Raw genomic sequence first — 27,289 nt, 5'->3', positions numbered from 1 at the left:
GGACACAGATGAGAAGGCTCGTCCTTGGTACTTGCCCAAATAAGAGGCTAAACTAAGCTTAGGACCGGATTCAAAACTGCCCTCCTCAGCCATGGCTAATGAAAGCAAAGTTAACAGCAAACAGCAACAGGAAACAATGCAGAATTAAGAAAATACGGGTGCCTGGGCGGCTCAGTTGGTTAAGCCTCTGTCTTCGGCTTAGGTCATGATCTCAGGGTCCTGGGATTGAGTCCTGCATCGGGCTCTCTGCTCAGCGGGGAGCCTGCTTCCCACCCCCCCCACCCCGTCTCTGCCTGCCTCTCTGCCTACTTGTGATCTCTGTCAAATAAATAAATAAAATCTTTAAAAAAAAAAATAGAATTTAGGAGTGACTGGGTGGCTCAGTCAATTAAGTGCTTGCCTTCAGCCCAGGTCATGATCCCACGGGCCTACTGATTGAGCCCCCATGTAGGGGCTCCCTGCTTATCAGGGATTCTGCTTCCGCCCCTTCCCCTTGCTTATGCTTGTGCCCAGGCTTTCTTTCTCTCAAAAACAAATAAAATATTAAACAAAAAGAAAATAGAATTTAAATGTAACTAGCAAAGTTTTGACACAATACCTGGAATGCAAATACATCTATTTAAGTCTGTGTTACAAAAAAAAAAAAAAAAAAGAGTAAGAAAGGCAAACCAAGAAACAGACTCTGAACTGTAGAGAACAAACTGGTGGTTACCAGAAGGGAGGGGGGTGGGAGGATGGGCTGAATAGTTGATGCGGAGTAAGGAGGGCACTTGTGAAGAGCACTGGGTGTTGTATGGAAGTGTTGAATCACTACTGTCCACCTGAAACTAATATTACACCGTATGTTAACTAACTGGAATTTAAACAAAAACTTAAAAACAGGGACGCCTGGGTGGCTCAGTTGGTTAAGCGTCTGCCTTCAGCTCAGGTCATGATCCCAGGGTTCTGGGAGCATTGGGCTCCCTGCTCAGCGGGAAGCCTGCTTCTCCCTCTTCCTCTCCCTTTTTTCACTGCTTGTGTTCCCTCTCTTGCTGTGTCTCTCTGTCAAATAAGTAAAATCTTAAAAAAAAAAAACCAACCTTAAAAATAAATTATCTTAAAACAAACATTTTTATCTTCATGAACTAAAACAAAAGTAGTAAGACAGATCCAGAATTTTAAGAGTTCTTAGAATGATTTTAAGATTAAGGTACTACTTAACTATAAATTTTCTTATATTACTGGAATAATTTCCTTGTCAAAAATCCTAACAACCTATAAGTTATTTAAAGAAACTGAAGACTGCATGTGGGCACTGTCTGTGTCAGCAATATTGAATTTAATGTGCTTCATAACCGTGTGTTTGAAACCTTTAACTTTTTGTATACAACCGCCTTAGTATATAATTTATTTTTAATGTTACTGTGACTTGATACAGATTTATTTTGTTGATAGTTACAATGTAGAAAATACTTGTCACAGATTTCAGGGTTCTTTAAAGGGGAGGTGATATAGTGGGGGTGAGGAGAGTTGTAACCTTCAGCACAGTACTCCACAGTACTTAGGAAAGCAAATTCTAGTGTATGGTAGTGTGAACTGCAGCACTATAGGCTGGTTTAATTCCAGAAAACAGGTTGGCCTGAGGAGGTCTATGGATGTCCAGTCTATGCTGGTTTGGAAGACTTAGGCTATCATCACTTTTAAAGGCTAGGTTTGGTGTTTTCCTTAAAAATTTAGATCTACTCTATCTCACTGGTATGTGGAATTAAAACAGCGGATCATAGGGGAAGAGAGGAAAAAATAAAATATGAAACCAGAGAGGGAGACAAACCATAAGAGACTCCCCCCCCCCCGTCCAAGAGACTCATAATCATGGGAAACAAACTGAGGGTTGCTGGAAGGGAGAGGTAGGGGGATGGGGTAATTGGTGTTGAACATTAAGGAGGGCACGTGATGTAATGAGCACTGAGTGTTATATAAGACTGAAGAATCACTGACCTCCACCTCTGCAGCCAATAATATACTATATGTTAATTGATTTCAATTTTAAAAAGTGGAAAAAAAATGAGAGAGCATTTGGAAAGAAAAAAAATTAGATCTACTCTAGGAATGAGAGGATTGAGGAACTTTGTTTCTTAAATGATACAGACTGACGATTGGGGGATGAGCTGATCAATGTCTCCTTTTGCTGAAATATACTTGTCAGAGTGCTGTTACCTTTTTGCAAAGACCCTGCAATAAAACACCACCCTGGAAGGTGAAAGAATAATCTTTATTTAGATTTAGCAACTACATTTGGGTCTTTAAAAGGATTCAGATTTGATAAATATTTCTCTACACAAAGCATCCATCCACATACTTTTCAAAATAAAATAGAGAAATGTTTTCATATGAAAAAATACATTACCTAACATGTGAAATGTTTAGAGGAAAGCAAATTATTGACAATCATACTAAATCCTAAAACCCAAAAATCTCTACGAATGCTTACAACTTGATTCAAATATGTGTTTTCAAGCATGAACTTAGTTCTTTTTTTCCTTTCGAGTATGACATGTCATCCCATAAAGGGAAGAGGGTGCACAGAACACACAATTTCTCTACTAGAATGGAGGAAATCAGCTTTAAGGTTTCCTTTCTTTTTTTTTTTTTTTAATTTTACTTATTTATTGACTTACTTACTTACTTATTTGAGAGAGAGTGAGGGAGAGAGAGCACAAGGAAGGGGAAGGGTGGCGGGAGCGGGGAGGAGTAGGCTCTCTGCTGAGCAGGGAGCCCAATGTGGGGCTTGATCGCAGTACCCTGGGATCATGACCTGACCTGAAGGCAGATACTTAACTGACTGGTCATGAGTGTAATTACTGAAGTTGAGTGATGGTTACACATGAATTCATTACATTATTTACTTATATAAGCTTGAAATTTTCTATACTAAATGTCTTTATACATTATTTAGTTTTTAAGAGTCTTTTTCAAAACACTTTATGAAAGTGTACTTAAAAATGATGCCATTGTTGGGCACCTGCTCAGCAGGGAGTCTGCTTCTCCCTCTCCCTCTGCCTTTCCCTCTCCCCCTGCTCGTATTCTCTCACTTACTCTCCCAAAAAAGTAAATAAAATCTTTGAAAAAAAAAGTCATGCCATTGTTTTCCATACCATTTTTTCCCTGAAGTTTAACTTTAGAATATTACTTACAGGTTTATGGGAGCTATTACAGCACGTATGTAAAAGCATACATACATACATGTATGTTTTTAATAATAATTCAAATTAGAAAATGTAAATAAAGGGGCTCTTGGGTGGCGCAGTTGGTTGAACAACTGACTCTTAGTTTTGCTCAGGCTGTGATCTCAGGGTCATGTGATTGAGCCCCACATCAGGCTCTGTACTCAGCATAGAGTCTGTTTTAAGATTCTTTCTCCCTCTCTCGCTGTGCCTCTCCCACAAAAAAATAAAACTTAAAAAAAAAGAAAAAAAGGGAGGAGTGTTTGCGTGGTTGGTTGGGCACCCAGCTGTTGATTTCAGCTCAAGTTGTGATCTCAGGGTTACGAACTTCAGCCCCACATTGGGCTCCATGCTGAATGTGGAGCATGCTTAAAATTCTCTCTCTCTCTCCCTCTCCCTCTGCCCCTCCCCCCCCATTTGCACTCTCTCTCAAAAAACATTTTTTTTAAAAGATTTTATTTATTTATTTGACGTACAGAGATCACAAGTAGGCAGAGATGCAGGCAGAGAGAGAGAGGAGGAAACAGGCTCCCTGCTGAGCAGAGCGCCTGATGCGGGGCTCGATCCCAGGATCCTGGGATCATGACCCGAGCCGAAGGCAGAGGCTTTTAACCCACTGAGCCACCCAGGTGCCCCTCAAAAAACATTAAAAAAAAAAAAAGAAAATGTAAATAAGGACACTGGCCCTGAGTTGTTGATAAATTCAGATCTTTAAAAAAAAACAAAACAAAACAATGACAGAACTGGTGTCTTTAAAATGATTGTCCAAATGTGTTGCTTTATGAAGGCAATTAAAATAATCAGTGAATTGGGTCACTGAAGCCCTGATGTTCAAGACCTTTACTATCTACCACCTCTTCTACTAGGACTGGCTCAGAGAACTGGAAAATAAGATTAATCATATAAGCATATGCCGGCTTTCGTGAGACTGGCAGGGAAGGAGATGAATATGAAAAGGAAGGTTTTTTGATGAATCAATGCTTGTAAAGGTCATGGAACAGTGTCCAGTTAATAGTAATGAGCTTTGTGTTTATTAAATAAATGAACTTATACTTATCTAATAAAGAGATACCTGAGAATTATCTGAAAACTTGTAGTTCATTAAATGTGGCAGTTTTGTTTCTTATTCAGAAACTTCTCATAAACTCCTCCCTAAACAAAACTAGATTTTTTCTCCAAAAATCCACGTCCCTTCACTTTTATATGCACACACACATAAATTTCTAAAGAAGAGTCTTCATCTTTGCAAGAGATTAAGATCCAATTTCCCTTTGAAAACTGTACTATAACCCTTTAAAAAGAATGACAATGTCAAAACCACATACTGAAAGCCTGAATTAGACACAATTAAAAAAAATAAATAATACATTCTTTACCTTTCCAAGGTTTTCCTGTTCAGCAATATTTTTTGTATACTGCTCCCTAGGGGATAAACATAATGATTTAGTTTCAATTTACCTCAGTTGATTTGATCATACAACTAAATTATAAATTAACTTATCAATCTAAATATATTAGACAATATAGATAAGGTTAGAGTACTGGAATCAGAATGAAAATCATTACACTCTCTTTCCCCATCTTTAGTCAGTTCTTCTAGTAAATAGTAATTTATGGGGAAAAACCCACAAACCACTGCATAAGAAATTAAGAGAACTAAAATGTTAAGTACTGGGCGCCTGGGTGGCTCAGTGGGTTAAGCCGCTGCCTTCAGCTCAGGTCATGATCTCAGGGTCCTGAGGGAGCCTACTTCCCTCTCTCTCTCTCTGCCTGCCTCTCTGTCTACTTGTGATCTCTCTCTGTCAAATAAACAAATAAAAAAAATGTTAAGTACTATTTCTGGTTAATTTACACTTAAAACAATGGTAACACATTCTTGCTTAAGCCACATTTTATTTTTTTTATTATTTTTTAAAGTTTTAATTTATTTAGGTAATCTCATCACCCAATGTGGGGCTCAAACTCACAGCTCAGAGATAAAGAGTTGCATGCTTTTCTGAGTATGCCAGCCAGGCACCCTAGTCACACTTTATTTTTGAAGAGGTTTGTAGAAAGGAGAAAGGATAAACATTTTAAATAAACATTAAATAACAGGGGCGCCTGGGTGGCTCAGTGGGTTAAGCCGCTGCCTTCGGCTCAGGTCATGATCTCAGGGTCCTGGGATCGAGTCCCGCATCGGGCTCTCTGCTCAGCAGGGAGCCTGCTTCCCTCTCTCTCTCTCTGCCTGCCTCTCCGTCTACTTGTGATCTCTCTCTGTCAAATAAATAAATAAAAATCTTTAAAAAAAAATTAAATAACATATAATCCTGCAATGTTACTTCTAGGCAGTCATCCTAAAGAAAAACTCTCAGAACTTTAGATAAACGTAAAGACTATTTACTTCACCATTGCTTTTAATAGTGAAGATCTGCAAACAGAGTTAGATGTCAATAGATGGGGAAATAGTTAAATAAATTATGGCACATCCATTCAAAGGAATAATACAGAGTTATAAAAAGGAGGGAGTAGATCTATAAATACTGAAATAGAATTTTTTAAAAAAAATTTTAAAGATTTTTATTTATTTATTTGACAGATAGATCACAAGTAGGCAGAGAAGCAGGAAGAGAGAGAGGAGGAAGCAGGTTCCCTGCTGAGCAGAAAGCCTGACTCAGGGCTCGATCCCAGGACCCTGGGATCAGGGCCCAAGCCGAAGGCAGAGGCTTTCACCCACTGAGCCACCCAGGCACCCTGAAATAGAATTTTAGACATATAATTAAGAGAAAAACTGTATATGTAGTTTAACCTGATTTTTGTATGCACACACACATAAAATTTTCCCATGCACTTGTTAACACACATACATGCAAATGCATGGGAAAAGAATATGGAGTAATTATACACCAAAATATTTTTATTTATTTTTATTTTAAAAAATATTTTATTTACTTGAGAGAGATACAGAGTACATGTGGGGGTAGGAGCAGACAGAGAGGGACGAGCAGACTCTCTGCTGAGCAGCATGAAGCCCTGCATGGGGCTTGATCTCACAACCCTGAGATCATGACCTGAGCCAAAATCGAGAGTCAGATGCTCAACTGACTGAACCACCCAGGTGCTCCTACATGAAAATATTAATAGGCATTTCTGAGGCATGGAATGTGGGCAACATTCAGTTTTTGTGTACTATACTTCATAATGGTTACTATTGTGTTTATAAGTATTTCTTTTTTTTTTTTTTAAGATTTTATTTATTTATTTGACAGAGAGAGATCACAAGTAGATGGAGAGGCAGGCAGAGAGAGAGAGAGGGAAGCAGGATCTCCGCTGAGCAGAGAACCCGATGCGGGACTCGATCCCAGGACCCTGAGATCATGACCTGAGCCGAAGGCAGCGGCTTAACCCACTGAGCCACCCAGGCGCCCCTATAAGTATTTCTTTCATGAACTAAAAAACCTGTAATTTTCAAATAAAAATTAAAAAAACAAATAACATTGCACTGTTTTTAAACAAAAGTATAATTATATATATTTTATGATTTAAAAATTTTTTTAAGTAGTCTCCACACACAATGTAGGGCTGAAACCTATAACTCCAAGATCAAGACTCATGCACTCTACCAACTGAACCAGCCAGGTGCCCCAAAAGTATAATTATATTGTAATACTCCACAAAACAAAAAGTGATATATAAAGTGTTAAGGACAAAGGTCGAAGCATGAGGACAAAGGGACCAATGACAAAGAAGATACAAGAGACTTTAGACCTCAAATCTAAACAGAAAAAGACAGCGTTTCTGTATAAAGCTACATTGTAGTAAGTAAGAAGTTAAATAACACATAACTGGAAATCTAAGAACTCATAAACCACAAAGAGAAATTCCAGCAGCTTAAATGAAGGAAGATCTGCATTCATGCAAAAAGAGAGGTAAATGTGACTAGACTGGAGCGATGTGGGAATCAAAAGTACTCCTAGTCCTTGGGATGCCTGAGTGGCTCAGTTGATTAAGCGCCTGACTCTTGGTTTTGGCTGAAGTCATTACCTCGGGGTCCTGGGATCCAGCACTGCAAGGGTCCCCGTGCTCATGTGGAGCCTGCTTGAGGCTTTCTCTCCCTCTCCCCCTCTCCCTGCCCCCACTATCTCTCATATAAACCAATAAATATAAAAAAAAAATACTCAAAGTCCTTATAGAGCTGAAATTGAGGGCAGAATTTAGACATGGAAATGAGGGTGGAAGAGAATAAACACAATCTTTTTTTTTTTTTTAAAGATTTTATTTATTTATTTGACAGAGAGAAATCACAAGTAGGCAGAGAGGCAGGCAGAGAGAGGAGGAAGCAGGCTCCCCGCCGAGCAGAAAGCCCGATGTGGGGCTCGAACCCAGGACCTGGGATCATGACCTGAGCCGAAGGCAGCGGCTTAACCCACTGAGCCACCCAGGCGCCCCAATTAACACAATCTTGATGAAACTTTATTTTGACTTTAAAATTTATGAGACACTAAGTCAACCTGTTTAACTTTCTAGCTCTCCAGTGAAAAATAGCTAGGAGAATATAAATGATATATTCTTTAAAAAAAAAATAAGTTCAGATAGATGTATGTATGTATGTATTGGAGGGGGGGTGGGGAAGAGAGAGAGACTCTTAAGCAGGCTCCTGGGGCTTGATCTCACAACCCTGAGATCATGACCTGAACCAAAATCAAGAGTCGGCAGCTTAACTTGCTGAGCAACCCAGACACCCCAAGTTTGGATAGCTTTAAATAATTCATTTCTTACCCTAGAACTGCGAAATGTCCAAACTGTTTTAGAATTTCCATCTATATTTATTGGGTTTTTTAAAAAGATTTTTATTTATTTGATAGACAAATCAGAAGTAGGCAGAAAGGCAGGCAGAAAGGGTGGGGGAAAGCAGGCTCCCTGCTGAGCAGAGAGCCCGATGGGGGGCTCGATCTCAGGACCCCGAGATCATGACTTGAGCAGAAGGCAGAGGCTTAACCCACTGAGCTACCCAGGCGCCCTAGAATTTCCATCTGTATTTAATCAAGACATCTTAAGGCTCATGTTCTTTTACCATATAATGCTAATATGTAATTTTAAAATTTATTTGATGAATTCATTCAAGAAATAATTATGGAGCACCTGTTATGTACCAAGCATGCCCTGGGGTTTCAGGAAGAAAACAAGACAGAGTCCTTGTCCTCTAGGAGTTCATACTATATAATTTCTAAAACACTGCTACATGCATTATATTTAACTTGATCTTCGGTGGTATAAATTGTTTTCCTTATTTTATAGGTGAAGAAATGATTTGCCCAAGGTCACAAAACTCAGAACTGGAAAAAACGGGCTAGAAAGAAATTTTATGAGTCCCTCTTTAGTACTTCAAAATAAAACATCCTGCCTCTTTAAATAAAAATTTGCAATCTTTCAAAGTCATGCTAACTCCTTAGACCATTGGTCTTACTTGAAAGTATCATAAAAGTAGAAAATGGGATAATAATAAAAATATTGTGTCTATAATAATAATAATATTTTAAATACATATCAATGAATTTAGAGTACAATTAACTCCATTTTATTAATAATATTCCTAGGTACTACTCTAGCCAGGGAAAAATATCTTTTCTATAGGAAAACAAAGGAATGGTAAAGGTTTATGATGATTTTTAAAATGATGAAGAAGAGTATCTGGCCAGAAAACCAATAGTTCAGGGGCAATATTACCTTCTTTACTACTTATACTGTAACTTTGGAAGAAATGAAAATTAATTTCTACAACTTTTTTTTAAGGATAAATGTAATTTCTCACATTTATAAAATATTACCACTGACCATACAGATTTATTTGAGCAAAGGTTACATTCAATGAAAGAATGTGAATAAGTACATTTAATATGTTTAATATGTCAGAGTATTAGAAGAAAAATTGTTCTATTTATAGGACATGTTCAGTCTGGCTTGCATTCCAGTGCATTATATACTTAAAAAATTAGACTCTGCAACATTCCATTTATTAGATATCCTTTTTGTAACATTAATGTAAATGCCACTAAAAATCTCAAGTACAATCTAGAATAAATGTGAATCTTTGTTTTGAGCTCTTACTGGATGGTAAAAGTGAAACATCTGAATTGTGGTAAGGGGCAAAGAAAGCTTGTCTTATTCAATTACTGCATTTTGTCGCAGCTAGCAATTCAAACATAAATGCATTTTTTTTCAGGCAGCACTTGATTTATTACTGTATGCTGTAATCTTGGATTACCAAATAATCACCATATAAGGACTGGTGGTATTTACACACCCTTCCTTGTTTTGAAGGCTGGCACACTGCAAACACACAGCTCTAGCTGAAACACACTCACACATGACCCAATGAGCAGGCAGATGACTAGAGTCCAGGCCATGTGGGACTTTAAAAATAGGCCAATCTTAGTGCTTATAAAAAAGGAACCATGAAATTATATGTATTTCTGGGGAGGAGAGAATGGGGAGTTACTGTTTAATGATTACAAGACTTTCTGATCGGAGTGAGGAAAAAGGGTTGGAATCATATATACTAGTGATTGCTGCACAACATTGTGAATGTAATCAATGCAACTGAATTATACACTTAAAACTGGTAAAAATGGCAAATTTTATGTTATATGGGGTTTTTATGCCATGATTAAAAAAAAAAAAGTAAGCAAGCCAGCAAGAAAATTATGTGTATTTCTACTTAGTAGGGCTGGACTATCTGGAAGATGTTTAACAAGATTTAATCCTACGCAATATCTTAGTATCTGCTTATTTAAGTACTTGCAATCTTAGTAGTTTAGCAACTCCATCTTGTTTATAAAACTTCTAAAGGTGACAGCCATAAAACAACGAAATCTTGCCATTTGTAACAACATAGATGGAGATGGAGAGTATAACACTAAGTGAAATAAGCCAGTCAGAGAAAGACAAATATCATTTGATTTCACTCATATGTGGAATTTAAGAAACAAATGAACAAAGGGAAAAAAAAAGAGAGAGAGAGAGACAAACCAAGAAACAGACTCTTAACTATAAAGAACACACGGACGGTTACCATAGGGGAAGCACGTGGGGGGATGGGTGAAATAGGTAATGGGGATTAAGAGTATACCTATCATGACGAGCACTGAGTAATGTATAAAATTGTTGAATCACTGGACTGTATACCTGAAACTAAATGAACACTGTATATTAACTATTCCGGAATTTAAATAAAAAATTTAGTAAAAAAATCTTCTATAGAGGAAAACATGAAGTAACTCAATATAGAAACAACAAAATTACTTGCCTAATTGCCTTTCTTTTTTCTTGCTGATCAGAAGAGACATAGGCCTTCATCTCATCGGTAGCTCGACGAAGCTGTATTTCTAGGTTCTAAGTGGAAAGACCAAGTGTTTGGTTAAGTCCTTGATACAGAAAGCTCTCAGAAAGTTTCTGGTCCATCTTCTTTGTTTTACCTTAATCATACAATTTGTGTAATGGTATCTACTTTCTTCTTGAAGACATTCTTCACGGAGTCCCCTGACTTCCTGCAATATATAATTTTAAATGGGCAACATTATTGAAAGAATAATAATCAAACACAGAGAGGATAACCTTAAATGTACAACAAAACACCATCAGTGTAATTTCTTCGTGATTACAACTTTGTTTACCATAACAGACTAGATTGCAATCTTTCCTAGAGACTATTCATATCACTCTAAAACCTACAGACTCAGTTATTCACTTATTAAGTACCTTCTGCGTGCCCAACTCTGTGCTAGGTGCTGGGGACACAGCAGTGAACGAGACTACAGATTCCTGCTCTCATTCAAATAGAGAAAACAGACATAAACAAGGAAACAGGTAATAAAGACAGTTTCAGATGGGTATAAATACTATGAAGAAAAGTCAGCAGTAGAAAGTGACAGGGTGACCAAATGGGCAACATCAGAGAGGCTGATCAGAGAAGACCTCTAGGAAGAAGTAACGTTTAGGCTACCTGATGATAAAAAGGAGAGATTCAAGGCAAAGAGCTGGAAGCAGAGTGTCCCAGAGGGAGAAGAGCACAAACAAAAGCCAGGAGGTGAAAACAAGCTTGGCCTGTTTGATGTACAAGAAGGTGGCCAGTGTGGCTGCAGCCCCGTGGATGAGGAGCAGAGCACATGGACATGAAGTTTAAGAGGCAGGTGGGCTTTGCAGACCATAGTTTGGAAGTTAGATTTCAAGTGCAATGGGAAGACAGTGAAGGGTGGCCTAAGTTTTCTAGATGTTTCTTTGGCTCTCTATGGAGGAAAAAACCTCAGGAAGGAGAGGGTGGAGGTGGGAGAGCAGGTCTGGGTTATTGTGGGAATCCAGGAGCTGCATGATGAGGGCCTGGACTTTGGTGGGTGTGGTATAGAGAATTCAGTATATACATATCGAGTCTGAAGAAATAAAAGATCTCTGGAGCTTAGGAGACTGGCTCAAGGGATGAGGGTCCAGATTTGGGAAACTTTTGATGTTGATGTAATGAAAACATTCATGCACAGGCAGTTTATGCCAAATTGTTAAGATAAAAACCATCTTCTTACCTGTTCTAATTTGGATCGATTGCTTTCGAGGCCTGCTGCACAGCTATCATACTGGGATTTCTTTTCATCACACTCCTGGGTAAGTTCCTAGTATGAAAGGATAAATGACTGAATAAGTGAAAAACAAAGGCCGAAAATGTGGCTCTGAAACAATGCATGCCCTTGTCGGTCTTGTAACTTAACTCTAAGCTTCTTGGCATACTTAAGAGTTATTTATACAACGATCAGACATTTGAGAATTATGACAGATGAAGGTGCTGATAAAAATAATAACTACCATGTATTGAGCTGTGTGCCAGGCTCTTTATTAGGAGCTGGGGATATAATGGTGAGCAAAACAGCCAAAATCCTTCCCCTAAAGTATGTTCAGACAAGTAAACAACTGTGATGGCAAATGTTAAGTGTTATAGGAGAATGTGGGGCTCTCACAGGCCCTACCCCAGGCTTGGAGATTGGCAGGGACAGAGGAACTGATATCTAAGGTTAGGGATGAAGGGTTAGTACAAGAGTTAGGGAGAAGGTGAACAAGGGAGGAGAATGTTCAAGAAAAAAGAACACAATGTATGAAGTCTTGGGAGGCAGAAAGAAGAAGAATTTAGGATGAACAAGTAGTTTATTATACTGGAGTATGTCTGGAAAGTGGGAGAAGACATTGAAGTCTTCGGCTAGGGCTGGGTCAGAAATCTGGAAACCACGGTAGGGCTTCTGAGCTTTACCTTTGGTAATAATTCAATCTCACCACAACACCCTGAGGTGGGTATTAATATCCTGACACCATGCTGGGAGTAAGTTCATGGAGGCCAAGTATCTTGCCAAAGATTATACTGCTGAAAAGGGGTGTCAGAATTTGAATTCAGACTGTTTGAGTTGTTTCAAACTTTCTTCTAATATAATATTTTGGATTAGATAACTTGAAAATCTTCTATTAATACTTAGAAATGTTAAAAATATCTGCAAATGCTTGATAAGGTGGAGCAAACATCTTTTCAAACCGAGAGCTGAAATGAACTTCTCAAGGAAGTAAGAGGAATTACCAGGGCCAAAAACAAAGGGTGATACCCTGAGCCTGCCCTTGGTGAAGGAAGCTCGGAGCAGGCAGTCTTGGTAATGGAGGGATTCTAATATTCAGGCAGGGCAGAAGACAGAGTGGAAAGTTAGAACTGAGAACCCCATAGAATCCAAGCTGTTTTTCAGCCTGAACGTAACGGGTTAACACTAGGCCTGGACTGAAGCAAGCCAGCCTTAGAATGACCTTGGTTTCACACAGTAGTTTCCAGTGGGAACTGGGAACCTGCGAGTTAACATAAATGGGTAGTGCTGTGTGTGCTTCCTTTGTTGTGTGGGACTGCATCTGGTTTGGGGTGACAAGCACAGTAGAATAAAACTGGCGGGGGGCTCTATGCAGAGAACATATACTGAAACTGGAACGATACAGGAAGGTTAGCATGGCTCCTGCACAAGGCTGACACGCAAATTCGTGAAGCATTCCATATTTAAAAAACAAAAGGAAACTGGTGGGAGCTCTCTCCTGGGCCCAGACCTAGTTTGTGGTGACATGGTTAAATGTACTAAGAAGGTCAGAATCATCGGTAAACATGGGCTCTGCAACGGTGCCTCCCTCAGGAAACTGGTGAGGACGGAAATAAGCCAGCATGCCAAATACTTGTTCCTTCTGTGGCAAAACCAAGACAAAAAGAAAAGCGCTGGGGATCTGGCACCATGGTTCCCACAAGAAAACTGTAGTGGGTGGGGCCGGGACCGACAGCACTGCTTCTGGCTTCACAGGAGCGTCTGAAGGAATTGAAAGACCAGTAGACGCTCCACCATTTGAAATGCTGCTGGCCTATGATAAATGGTTTAACTGATGCATCAAAATTTCTTTGGTTTGTGGTTAAATTTGTTAATTAGATGTTCTGATTTTCATTGCATTAATCTTGCTTTCTCAAAAGAGGCTTGGAAATGAAAATCCTTCTAATTTTTATTGGAAAAGGAAACTGATGGTAAAAAGGAGCTATGACTTTTCTGTATCAAAGGGACCTACAGATACTTGAGGCTCTCATGGGTGACAGTCATACACACCCTAAATGGTAGAAAGGGTAACAGAGGCTGTGGCTGCTGGGCCTCTCAATGACATGAAGACACCATAGTAGATGACAGCCTTTTTTTCGGTCTGTGAGTCTGAGGCTAAACTACTCAGTAAATGCACCTGTGGTGCTACAGAGGCAGCTGGAGGAAAGGGGCCTGTCCTCAGGCAGGTTTGGGTTTGACTTTACCCTTACCTACATAAACTGCTAAGCTGAGATATTAATTCAAAATTAGCTCTAAGCTTGTGATATTCCTAAAACACCTGGCACAGCCAACTGCAAAGCCACTCTGGAGGGACACACCCTCCATCCATCCCATGCTGGGATTCAAAAGACAAAACCGTACTAAAGATAAGCTTAGGATCCAAAAATATAAACATACATGAGAACAATCAATCTTTATGAATGAAGATGAGAGGATCTAAAGAAAAAAAGAAAAAAAAAAAAACACCAGCAGGTCACCACCTCCAGGAACTTTGGATAGTATAAATAAACCCATTAAATAAATATGCTTGAGGGACGCCTGGGTAGCTCAGTAGGTTAAAGCCTCTGCCTTCGGCTCACATCGGGCTCCCTGCTTGGTGGGGATCCTGCTTCCTCCCCCAACCTGCCTGCCTCTCTGCCTACTTGTGATCTCTCTCTCTGTCAAATAAATAAATAAAATCTTTAAGAAGACAAACAAATATGCTTGAAATAAAGTTATAAAGCAGGAACTGAAAACAAAAGATTTTTAAAAGTACAGTGAGTAAAAAGAGAAAAACATGAAAAAAGTCATTGAAATAAAAAATTAAATGGCATAAACGTAAGAATAGGCACAGCTCAGAAGATAAAAAGAGATGAAGAAATTATTTAAAATTCATTGCAGAGACACAAAAAGATAAAAATATGAAGTCAAAGTCATGCAACAGGGGACACATAGACCCTGTTATCCCCATAGGGACGTGATAAGTATGGCAAACATGCATTTAATAGCAGTCGCTGGAGAACAGACTAAAAAGAACAGGGGAGAGAATATTTGAAGACATCATGTGGAATTTCCCTGGAATTAATGGAAGGCAAAAAGCACAGATTTCAGCACAGCAAATAAAACTAATCTGTATTTAGATTGTGGTAGTGACTTTGGACAACACCAAAGACAAGGAAAAAAATAGTACAACCAATTATAGGGTAGATATTACCAATATCTTAAATGATAATTAAACTTATAGCAGAACTTTCAACACAAGAGAAACCAGAAAGCAATGAGCAAGCCATTATTTAAGGAAAAAAATGATGGTTTACTTATAGTAATGATTCTTTTTTTTTTTTTTAAAGATTTTATTTATTTATTTGACAGAGAGATCACAAGCAGGCAGAGAGGCAGGCAGAGAGAGAGGAGGAAGCAGGCTCCCCACTGAGCAGAGAGCCCGACACGGGGCTCGATCCCAGGACTCCGAGATCATGACCTGAGCCGAAGGCAGCGGCTTAACCCACTGAGCCACCCAGGCGCCCCTATAGTAATGATTCTTTACAGAGAGAACTACTACAAGAAAACGAAACAAGGAAATTTGATCAGGAAGAAGAAAACAGAATCCAGAAGGAAAGATAAATATAAGCAGCAACAGTGAGAACCATTAAATATGTGGGTAAATCTAAACAGGAAATGACTGTATAAAATAGTAATTGTCAGTAATGACCACCATGCTGACTGCTTTTAGAGACAAACAAATAATGTGGAAATAAATTACCAGAGATAACAACACACATATAAGGCAGGAGAGGGTGTTAAACCATTCTAAGGTCCCTGTATTGTTTGGGAGATGCTGATTAAATTTAGACTGTTAAGTCAGGAAAATAGATGTTAAAAATTTAAGAGTAAACAATATCAGAATAGAAGATATAAAAGGAAATAAAGGGAATAAAGAAGCTAAAAAGAAATGGTGGTGCGATGAAGAGCAGGAAAGAAGCGGCACAGTAAACAGGACGCACAAAATAGAAATAAATCCCAGTGTATCAATAATAGAAGTAAATGTAAATGGGATTAAATTCACCAGTTCAAAAGACAGAGTCTCAAACTGAATGAAGAAACCACCCACACAAGATCCAGCTATATGCCATTTATGAGACAAGTGACAAAAGTAAGGGCATAGAAACCTGAAAGAAAACAGAAATAAAAAGATATACCAAGCAATCTTAATTATAAAAAGCTGGTGTACTTATGTTAATAGCAGACAAAATAAAAATCTTAGACCAAAAGCATTAGCAGGAATAAACAGAGTAAAATATAATGATAAAATGAATAATTCACAAGGAAGGTTTTTCTTCTAAAACCAGGAATCTTTTTCTTAATTGTTGCAAAGTAACATAAAATGTACCATCTTAACCATTTTTAACTGTAAAGTTAAGTACAGTTAAACACTCACATTGTTGTGTTGTGAGAGAAGGGAGGAGAAGGAAGAGAACTATCCTAATTTCATCACTGCTCACAGTGTGGGGGGGGCCACAAGCCAGAAACACACCGGGAGGGAGAGGGAGAGAGAGAATGAGAGGACAAACGGGATTTTTCATTAGGCCTTAAATCAAAAGCTACCCATAAAATGTACTAAGATCAAATATGTCTGCATATCAAATAGATAAAAATGGGCTAAATTTACTAATTAAAACAAACCCTTCAGATTATATCACATACCCAAACCCAAATCAAGACCTATTCAGAGACACACCCCAAACAAGGTAACTTTCAAAAAGCTAAAAGCAAAAGATGGGCAAAAGTACAGTAGGTAAATGCAAATAAAAGGAAGCAGGGGCGCCTGGGTGGCTCAATGGGTTAAGCCTCTGCCTTCAGCTTAGGTTGTGGTCTCGGGCCCTGGGATTGAGCCCCGCATCGGGCTCTCGGCTCAGCAGGGAGCCTGCTTCTCCCTCTCTCTCCGCCTACCTCTTTGTCTACTTGTGATCTCCCTGTCAAATAAATCAATAAAATCTTAAAAAAAAAAAAAGGAAGCAGAAATTTTGTTCTTTTTTTTTTTTTTAAGATTTTATTGATTTATTTGACAGAGAGATAGAGAGCACAAGTAAGCAGAGCGGCAGGCAGAGGGAGAAAGAGAAGCAGATTCTCTGCTGAGCAGGAAGCCCAATGCGGGCCTCGATCTCAGGACCCTGGAATCATGACCTGAGCCAAAGGCAGCCACTTAACCAACTGAGCCACCCAGGCATCCCAGAAATTTTGTTCTTAATATCAGGAATGAATTTTGTCTCCCACCACCAAAAAAGGTCTTTGTCTTTTCAGAGAGTATAATAAAAGTATAGAGAACAAACTTTAGGCAGCCAATAAATAATTATCTATTCATTAATTCTCAGAAAATTTCTGGAAAACACATAAGGACCTGTTTTACTTCTGGGGAGAAAAAGAAGTAATTTCTATTCTTTCCCTTAAACAATTCTTCACAGTTTGAATTCTTACACAGAACATGTATTTACTTTTATAAGAAAAAATGATCCATAAGAAATATTTCAGTGAAATCAATAATTCCTTTATATACTCTAAAATCAGTATTTTACCTTTTCCCATATATTTCCAATTATCTGTACTATGGCACTTAATTACATATAATTTATGGAACTACTCCTAAGAAAAAAAACATGAAACTTTTTAAGATCCTATTCTACTTCTAGGTGACTATAAAAGATTTAGATAAATGTAAATTATACATCTGGAGTTAACAATATTCTAATTATCAAATAGTTGTTAATATTCAAATTTAGAACATGCAAGTACAACAGAAAGAAAATGTATTAACACTTCACTATAGGGACGCCTGGGTGGCTCAGTGGATTAAGCCTCTGCCTTCGGGCTCAGGTCATGGTCTCAGGGTCCTGGGATGGAGCCCCACATCAGGCTCTCTGCTCAGCAGGGAGCCTGCTTCCCCCCACCCCCTCTCTGCCTGCTTGTGATCTCTGTCAAATAAGTAAATAAAATCTTTATTCAAAAAAGCCACTTCACTATAAAATTTCTTACATATTTGAGTTTCTCATTAAAGTAAGAAGTATATTTTTTTAATATAATGTATTTTTAAGTAGTCCTGCACTTTACCAATATATCTACGTAGTTTTGAGTGGTAAGTACACTCAAACGGTTAAAAAAAGTTCCAAGTAGAGAACAATTAAGAATTTCAGTTAAGGGACGCCTGGGTGGCTCAGTTGGTTTGGCGACTGCCTTCAGCTCGGGTCATGATCCTGGAGTCCTGGGGTCGGGTCCCGCATCGGGCTCCCAGCTCCATGGGGAGTCTGCTTCTCCCTCTGACCTTCTCCTCGCTCATGCTCTCTCTCACTGTCTCTCTCTCAAATAAATAAAAATCTTTATAAATAAAAAAAAGAATTTCAGTTAATATTTGCAAAGAGTTTATAATTCATGACATGGCTAGCCTTTTTTTTTTTTGTTCAGTATACTTTTTATTACAAAATGTTTCTGGATAAAAGTAGAACGATACATGGATGCAGGAGGTGGACATATGGAGATAAGCAAAATGAGCATCAGGCACACACCAAACTCAAACATTTAAAAAAAAAAACCCAACAGTTAATGCAAATATGGACAAGTCCTGCATTTTTTTTTTAAGATTTTATTTATTTATTTGAGAGAGTGAGAGGAAGCATGAGCAGGGGGAGCAGCCCAGGAGAAGCAGGCTCCCTGCTGAGCAGGGAGCCCAATGTGGGCCTTAATTTCAGGACCCTGGGATCATGACTTGAGCTGAAGGCAGATGCCCAGCTGATAGAGCCACCTAGGCGCTGCCCCCTGTATTCTTTTTAAAAGATTTTTTTTAAGGAGAGCCCAGGTGGCTCAGTCGGTTGAGCATTCGACTCTTGGTTTCAACTCAGGTTGTAACCTTGGGGTCATGAGATCGCACCCCACACCGAGCCCCACATTGGGCTAAGTGCTCATCATAGAATCTGAGATTCTCTCTCTTCCTCTCCCTTCGCCCCTCACCCCACTCCTGCTCTCACTCACTCTAAATAAATAAATAATCTTCAAAAAAGATTTTTTATCGTAGTAAAATATACATAAAATAAAAATTACCACTTAAATCATCTTTTGAAAGATTTTATTCATTTATTTGTCAGAGAGAGAAAGAGAGAGAGAGAACACACAAGCAGGCAGAGTGGCAGGCCGAGGCAGAGAGAGAAGCAGGCACCCCATTGAGCAAGGAGCCCAATGTGGGACTCGATCCCAGAACCCTGGGATCATAACCTGAGCTGAAGGCAGATGCATAACCAACTGAGCCACCCAGGCGTCCCCACTTAAACCATTTTTTAAGTGTCCAGTTCAGTGGCATTAAGCAAACTAACATTGTTTTGCAGCTGTGCCCACCATCAGTCCATCTTCAGATCTCTTTTCATCTTCCCGAACCAAAACTCTGCCCCACTGAACACTTAACTTCCCATTTCCCCTGTCCCCTACAACCACCATTCCATTTTCTGTCTGTGAATGGGACTATTTTAGTCACAGTTATGTAAGTGGAATCATACAGTATTTGTCCTTAGCACTGTGGATTTTCATCATGGCAGAAGACACAGATGAAAATGTTGACGTGGCTCAGGTATCCCCTCTGACTTGATGATAGTGGATATGGAAAGAACTGGAGTGTTGTATTATTTGGGAATTGTGGTAAGATAGCTATATCTCTTTGTGATGAGAGATATAGGCAGTGCTTCATATACAGAGAAATCTGGTTAAATCACATGAAAATGAGCTTCAGGCTTGGTTAAATTATTATGTTATAATAAATGACTTTACAGAATTTAAGAATTGGTATACGGTTTACTTAGAAAACAATTTGGTTGAAAAGCAATAACATCCCTTCTTTTAAAAATATCTTTAATAATTATAATGATAAATACTTTTTAAAAAGTTATTATGTATTAGTCATTGTTGCAAAGTGCCTTGTATGTGTTATTTCATTTAACCTTTACAACCACCATTAAGGAGACTAGCTTACAGAAGAGGAAACAAGTTTATAGGGATGAAGTCACTTACCCATGGTTATCTAGGGTCTGCCTGATTCTACAGGCCATGTTCTTAATCATTCTATCTATATAGAACCTTAAAGTAACTAGCACTATGTACTAGAAGTCCAACCATGTAAAAACGTATGTATGAGAGGACAAGGCTAAAATACAAAGAAGGACACTGTTCCACTGCTACTAATAGGATAACGGGTGGTATACTCAAGATGTCAATTAAAGTCCCTGACATACCTTAGCCTCTCCAGAGGGAAAATTCTCTAGGCAGCCATACTTGGTACCATATCAACCTCCTCTCTTCTTATTCTGTCCTCACCCATCAGCATAGCTAGTTAGGCTAAGGATGGACCCCTGACCTGACCTGAGGGTAGCCCACTGTCTATGAGATAGCTGGGCGTAAAAAACGAACCCCAAAACAGAAGAGCTGCACCAGGAATTTGAATCAGAAAATGCAGAGAAACAGGGCCGCTAGTCGTTTTTGAAAACGACTATATATATATATATATATATATATATATAAAATAGAGAGAGAGAAAGGTCACAGGTACAATATGAACAAGGCTTGGAACACAGAAAGCATTTAACAAATGTTCTTACTGTTATACTTATCATCTTTATCCACAAGCTCTGTATCCACTGCTAGCATTCCTGAAACTTCCCCGACCCAAAATGCTCTATGGCTACAGTACCACTGCCTGGTCCAGACTGATTATGGTTCTGATCCTTGGAATTCCATGACACCACATTTCCTTTACTGTCTGAAATATCCTTTCAATAAAACTCATTTAAAACAAATGAATTTAATAAATGAAATATTTACAGATAGATTTCTTAGCTTACTGTTAGGAAGAAATTTTATCATCACTCACTAGAAAGACACATAATCAGTCCCTTTTGTTTCCAAGTTGCTTACTCAAGAAAAGCGTTAAGTAAATCAATGGATTAGAATGTAACCATGAATGTGCTATGGTGAGTGCCGTGAAGTATGTAAACCTGGCGATTCACAGACCTGTACCCCTGGGGATAAAAATACATTATATGTTTATTTAAAAAAAAAAATTAAAAAAAAAAAAAGAATGTAACCATGAAAACAATTCTTGATGTCCTTAATCGCAAAGCCTTGTTCAAAAATTCCTTTTTTGAAACTTTTCCTTCCTAACAAGCACATCACTTGCTTCCTCTTTCCTTATCAGTTAAGTATACGATCCTGATTATACTTTTTTTTTGTTTCCTTCCCTCCCTCCCTCCCTCCGTCCCTCCCTCCCTTCCTTCTTTCCTATTAAGCTCTATGCCCAACATGGTGCTCAAACTCACGACACCAAGATCAGGAGTCACATGCTCCACAGTGAGCCAGCCACGTGCCCCTTTTCTATATTGTTTTTTAATTTTTTTTTAAAGATGTTATTTATTTTTATTTGAGAGAGAGAGCACAAGTGGTAGGGGAGAGGGGCAGAGGGAGAGAGAGAAGCAGGCTCCCCACTGAGCAGATCACAACCCAAACTGAAGGCAGAACTGAAGGTAGACGCTTAACTAACGAGCTACCTGAGCGCTCTGCTATATCGTTCTTTTTTTTTTTTTTTTTTTAAAGATTTTATTTATTTACTTGACAGACAGAGATCACAAGTAGGCAGAGAGGCAGGTAGAGAGAGAGAAGGAAGCGGGATCCCTGTGCAGCAGAGAGCCCGATGCGGGGCTCGATCCAAGACCCTGAGATCATGACCTGAGCCAAAGGCAGAGACTTTAACCCACTGAGCCACCCAGGCGCCCCTAGTGCTATATCGTTCTTAAACTGGGTTATCTTTTGTCTTTCTTGAATTTTGACTCATTTCACCTGTGACTATATGGACTCCAGACAACAAGGACTTGTCTCTTCCATTTTTTTTTTTTGTGATGACAGTGGTGTGTAATGGAAAGAGCAGGAGATGAGAAATAAGATAACACAGATGCTGGAGTCAAGCGGCAACTCTCTCTCACTACCTACTTGTCTCTTTGGATAAGTCACTAAACCCGTCTCAGACCCCACGGCATTTTCTATTAAAAGGAAATGATGTGGCTTTTCACTGTGGTCCCTTGACTGATGGATGGCATTCGTGAAGAATTTTATAGTTCCATACTCAGGCGCATGCAGTACAACCCACATTCAAACCTAAAATTACTACATGGAGAGCGATAAAGTGACAACTGCTAATGTCAGTTAGATGGCGGAGGCCATCTGATCTGGATTTGTGGAGGGCATTTATCTTCTAACTAACAGTTTAGCTTCAAAGCGGTGGTTAGAATCAGCTTCCAAGCAATGGTATTTCATCACTTATCACAAGCTTTCGTAGTTTGCCCCTGGCCCTGCTCCCCAGCAAAGCAAGTCCATTAATCTAAAGTTAACTTTTCACCACTCATTGGCAGACTCTGAGTTTTTACCTGGCCACAGAAGAATGTGACTTCATATTTATAGCTCTGACATATATCAGAATTAAAGCAAAAATCTAATCTAGCTGCACTTGTGATTTCAACTTAAACTCCTTCTTCTCCTTCTCTTTTCCCCAATAATTTGACAAAACAAACAGCATAAATTAAACAAAAAACTTCATAGGTTACATTATTACTCTTTTTTGTGGAATCATATAATAATAATAATAATAATAATAATAATTTGCTTTCTATAAATTACACAAGTAAAATATTCAGGAATCTAACTAGTACATCTGAACAAGACAAGATGTTAACAGTATCGCAAGTCAAATACACTTACTTGACATTTCTGACGCAACTGTCGTAGTTCTTTTATAACTGGGGCTAGAGCTGACTTCTTTTCAGATACCAGTGAATTCAGTTTTTTTACCTGTCATTTAAACAAAATACATGATCTAAAAAAAGAATTCAAAAGAACAAAAATACTACATGCATAAATATATTAAAGTGTTACATAAAAGAGTAAAACTGAAAATTACTTCAAAACCAAACAATGGGGAAATGATTTAGTAAATGTCATTTCAGTAAGATGAGATAGCATTTAACTATTCAAAAGGTCAGTTATTAAGATGGCAAACCACATTTGCAATCGAACATTGAATGATGAAAAAAAATTAGAAAGTTGCCCTTACAATAATACAATCATGTTGTACTATTAAAAATATGTAATTATATAGATTATACAGTATATAAGTAATATGATGAAGTGATATTCAAAAATACATAATAACCCAAAGGATTTAAGTAATGACCTATCAAAATGGACACCAGCCATAGAGACTAATGGGGTCTTGAAGTCCTCTGCTTTTTAGGAGTCAGGTTGTAGTAAGATCCAGAGGGTTCTGGGCAAGTGGCCAATGTGGAAAAAATAGGTGGAAGTGGGTCCTCTGAGAGGCTGGGGCAGCAGCTATTTATCAATAAGGAAGGAAAGATTTCTTCTTTTTTTTTTTTTTTTAAAGATTTTTATTTATTTATTTGAGAGAGAGACAGTGAGAGAGAGCATGAGCGAGAAGGTCAGAGGGAGAAGCAGACTCCCCATGGAGCTGGGAGCCCGATGTGGGACTCGATCCTGGGACTCCAGGATCATGACCTGAGCCGAAGGCAGTCGTCCAACCAAATGAGCCACCCAGGCATCCCAGGAAGGAAAGATTTCAACATTTTAATGTCTGATGAAGCTGTATCAGTGCATTCAGGCTGAACAGCAGCTCCAAATATGGAAAGATACTAAGGACACACACAAAAATGAAGCAATTTTATTACTTAGGGCAGCATTATTTGGGAAAACTTATTTTTTATCTTAAATATTTCTTTAATGTTCTGTAACTTACACTTCAAAAAACCACAAAGATCGGGGCGCCTGGGTGGCTCAGTGGGTTAAAGCCTCTGCCTTCGGCTCAGGTCATGATCTCAGGGTCCTGGGATTGAGCCCCGCATCGGGCTCTCTGCTCAGCAGGGAGTCTGCTTCCCCCTCTCTCCCTGCCTGCCTCTCTGCCTACTTGTGATCTCTGTCTGTCAAATAAATAAATAAAATCTTTGGGGAAAAAAACCCGCAAAGATAAGGCAGGCATTTCAATACATAATTCTATAGGGTATTTAAAAACCCATCATGTTTCCTTGGAAAAAAAGCCCTGCAAAATGCATAAATTATGACAAGTTGAGCAACTTCCTAGAATGGAAACATTCAGAAGAGTTGCTAAAGAAAGATTAAAGAATATAAAATAAACAATGTGCAGAAGTGAAAATTTGAGTGTTTCACTGAAAACAAAACACAAAAACATCTGCCTCTAGCTATATAATTTTTTAAAACTATTAAAAAAAAAAAAAAAACAAGTGAAATCAGGACACCTGGGTGGCTCAGTGGGTTAAGCATCTGCCTTCAGCTCAGGTCATGATCCCAGGGTTCTGGGATCAAGTCCTGCGTCGGGCTTCTTGCTCGGTGGGGAGCTTGCTTCTTCCTCTCCCTGCTCTGCCTGCTGCTCCCCCTGCTTGTGCTCTCTCTCTCTCTAGCAAATAGATAAATAAATAAGTCTTAAAAAAAAAAAAGAAAGAAAAAAATCAAGTGTAATCACCATTTCAGACATGTCGTCGAGCGTTCGGCCTTTCATCTCATCAACCTCAGTCTTCAGTGCAGATACCCGTTCTAGCTCTTCCTGGGTGTAACTATACCCAGATATACCCTTTTTCTCTTCAATAGTTCGCTAAAAGTAAAGAATAAAAATAGGTGTAAAAAATGGGGTCCACAAAATGGGTGACAAAACCTTGACAATTCTGTAAGAAGTGTACAGATTTAATGTATAATAATAAAATTATAAGTAAAATTAGTTTAGAATTATAAATAATAATTTTTATTGACAATAATTCCATATCTTTATATGTTATAAACTTGCGTTAAATTTTACTTTGGTATCCTTGGGTGCATAGTATTTCTAATTTTAGGACTCAATAAATATTTGGTGACTGAATGAATTCTCAAGTGATCAATATATTTGCATTCACTCACCCATCCAATGTTTACTATATATCTAAGTGTGCTGAGCATAGTTTAAAGCACCAGATACACAGCAGTGAACAAAACAGGGTAAAAAAAAGTCTTCCCTCAAAGAGCTTACTTCTAGTGAGAGTAAACAAGAAATCTGTAGACAAATAGAATACATAGAGTGTGAGGTGAGAGTGGAGTTGGAAATCTTAAATAACAGGGTGGTCAGGGAAGGTCTTTCTGAGAAGATGACATCTGAGCAAAGCCCGAATGAAGTGAGGAGCAAGTCCTACAGATATCCAGGGGCTCAGCAAGTACAAAAGACATGTCCTTTCCAAGAAATAGCTAAGAGACTGGGGGAGCTGAAAATGGAGTGAGAATGAGGTTGGGGGGTAGGGATCATGTAGGAGTCAGATGGTTTGCTGGAACAGTCTCGGTTAATGTCTACTGTCCTTTGCATTTTCAAAAGTGTCCTACTTTAGATGATAAATTATATGGTTACTTTATTTTTAGGCCAATGAAAGAGCTTAGGCTTATTTTAAATGAGATGGGAGGTTTGTTGGGTGGCTCAGAGTAAAGGAATTTTTAAATGGCCACTTTAACATCTGTGCTGAGATCAAACGATAGAGGGACGAAGGAAGACAGAAGACTACTCAAATAATTCAGTTTACAGATAATGGTAGCATGAGTCAGATGGTGGTGGTAGAGGTAATGAGAAGTGGTCTGTTTTAAGGTAGAGCCAACAAAATATTAAGACAGATTAGATGTAGGGTGTGAGGAATAGTGAGGGGTAAAGGATGACTAAAGTTTCTGGCCTGTAGAACTGAGGGGATGGAGCTGCTGTTTGTTGAATGAGAAAGACTCTGTAAGGCCAGGTTTGAGGGAGTAATGAAGATCAGAAATCTAGTTTTGGACATTTAAAAAATTTGAAGTGTCCAGTAGATACTCAGTAAGAGGTCAAGATGTTATACATATAAGACTGGAATTTGAGGAGAAATCTAGGCTAGAGATACAGAGTTGGGAACGGTCTTCATAAAGAAGGTCTTTAAATCCATGAGACAGGATAAGATAACCAAGGGAGTGAAAGAAGAAAAGAGATCTAGGGGCGCCTGGGTGGCTCAGTGGGTTAAGCTGCTGCCTTCGGCTCAGGTCATGATCCCAGGTCCTGGGTTCGAGCCCCACATCGGGCTTTCTGCTCAGCAGGGAGCCTGCTTCCTCCTCTCTCTCTGCCTGCCTCTCTGCTTACTTGTGATTTCTCTCTGTCAAGTAAATAAATAAAATCTTAAAAAAAAAAAAAAGAGATCTAAGGGTTATGCCCAGGAACTCCAATTTTTAGATCTTAGATGAGAAGAAATCAGCCCCAGAGTAGGAATATAGGAGCGCTAGTAAGGGAGAAGAACAAGGATGAGGGAGTGATCAACTATGTCAAACACTGCCAATAGGCCAAGTAGGAAAAAGACTATGACCTGATTGGACAGGGTTCAAAACAGGATGGAAGAACCAAAAGGAAAGAAAGAAAAAGAGAGAGAGAATGGAAGAAGAGTTGGAATTTGGGGCTGCCAATAAAATCGAGACTCCTAAGAAAGGAGTAGAGGGAACTATAGAGTATTAGCCCAAAATTCTAAATGCAATTTCCTCTTTGGGGATTACCAAACTCTAAGCTGTGCATAAGAGGGTAAGACTCCTAGCAACCAAGTGGAAATCAGTACATGGGTGACTAAAAAACTGGGCAAAGACTTCAGTATCTCATAGTACTAGGGAGACAGAGGTAGGAATTCAAGACTAGTCAAACTGTGTTGTTCCAGACTACCAGCTGAAGCCCCAGAAAGGCTACTCCTAAGGAGTAAGGGTCATAACCTAAGAGTAAGAGCTAGGTGCCAGGTGTAAGGACTATTTCCTGGGAGTAGAGTTTCTGCCCCAGGTATGAGGGCTGCATCTTAGGAATAAGAGAAAAATACCAGCTTTAGCAAAACTGGATCAAGATGATCTCTGAGAAAAAAAACGCCAAATGTTCTTTTAAGGAAGGAAGAGTTTTCAGAGCCTGGCATTCAATAAAAAGGTACTAGGTAAGCAAAGTAACATGTCTGAAAATCAAGAGAAAAAAAGACGGATAATAGAAAGACATCCAGATGAATTTATCGGATAAATAAATTTCTTGGCTGAATAGGAACTGTATCACACCACCTCCTGGAAGATAAAAAGATAGAAAGGGTCGACAGCATACAACTGACTGACCATGGGGTACAAAAACGTAATTTTCTTGCCTAAAGATGAGACTAACTGTATGATGCAATTTGCATTCCAGAGTTCCTCAGGGATCAGACTGAAACTAGACTCCAGATGAATCCACTTTTCCTCACTGCTTCATTCTGGTTCCTTCACTTCCTTTCTCCTAAAAGCACTCTCTGACTTAATCATGTGCAGAGCAGTCAGAATTCTTGTTTCAGGTTCTGCTTTCAGAGAACCTGACCGAACCATAAAAATGGGCTTCTAGAGTGGAATTACTCACTGAAT

At 38.8% G+C, this 27,289-nt stretch overlaps 1 protein-coding gene and 1 non-coding gene across 6 annotated transcripts in view; one reads left to right on the top strand and one right to left on the bottom strand.

Annotated features, from left to right (window-relative positions):
* Window positions 1-27,289, bottom strand: part of IFT81 (intraflagellar transport 81) — a 191,283-nt gene that overhangs the window by 2,113 nt on the left and 161,881 nt on the right. For 4 of the 5 annotated variants that reach the window (XM_047696337.1, XM_047696339.1, XM_047696335.1 and 1 more), the window contains exons 13-18: window positions 24,369-24,497; window positions 22,580-22,669; window positions 11,753-11,839; window positions 10,655-10,726; window positions 10,486-10,571; window positions 4,580-4,625 (exon numbers count right to left, since the gene is read on the bottom strand). In XM_047696337.1, coding sequence (XP_047552293.1) covers window positions 4,580-4,625; window positions 10,486-10,571; window positions 10,655-10,726; window positions 11,753-11,839; window positions 22,580-22,669; window positions 24,369-24,497 — 510 coding nt within the window. The remainder of the gene's footprint in view (window positions 1-4,579; window positions 4,626-10,485; window positions 10,572-10,654; window positions 10,727-11,752; window positions 11,840-22,579; window positions 22,670-24,368; window positions 24,498-27,289) is intronic. The other variant, XM_047696340.1, reaches the window with a different exon arrangement.
* LOC125082738 (U6 spliceosomal RNA) lies at window positions 13,147-13,249 on the top strand. Its single transcript, XR_007122065.1, has one exon. It is a non-coding gene; the product is annotated as a U6 spliceosomal RNA (small nuclear RNA).

Source organism: Lutra lutra, chromosome 12 (assembly GCF_902655055.1).
Source record: "Lutra lutra chromosome 12, mLutLut1.2, whole genome shotgun sequence".
Taxonomy (NCBI): domain Eukaryota; kingdom Metazoa; phylum Chordata; class Mammalia; order Carnivora; family Mustelidae; genus Lutra; species Lutra lutra.
The sequence above is the reverse complement of the archived record's forward strand: the minus strand, read 5'-3'. Positions and strand labels throughout refer to the sequence as shown.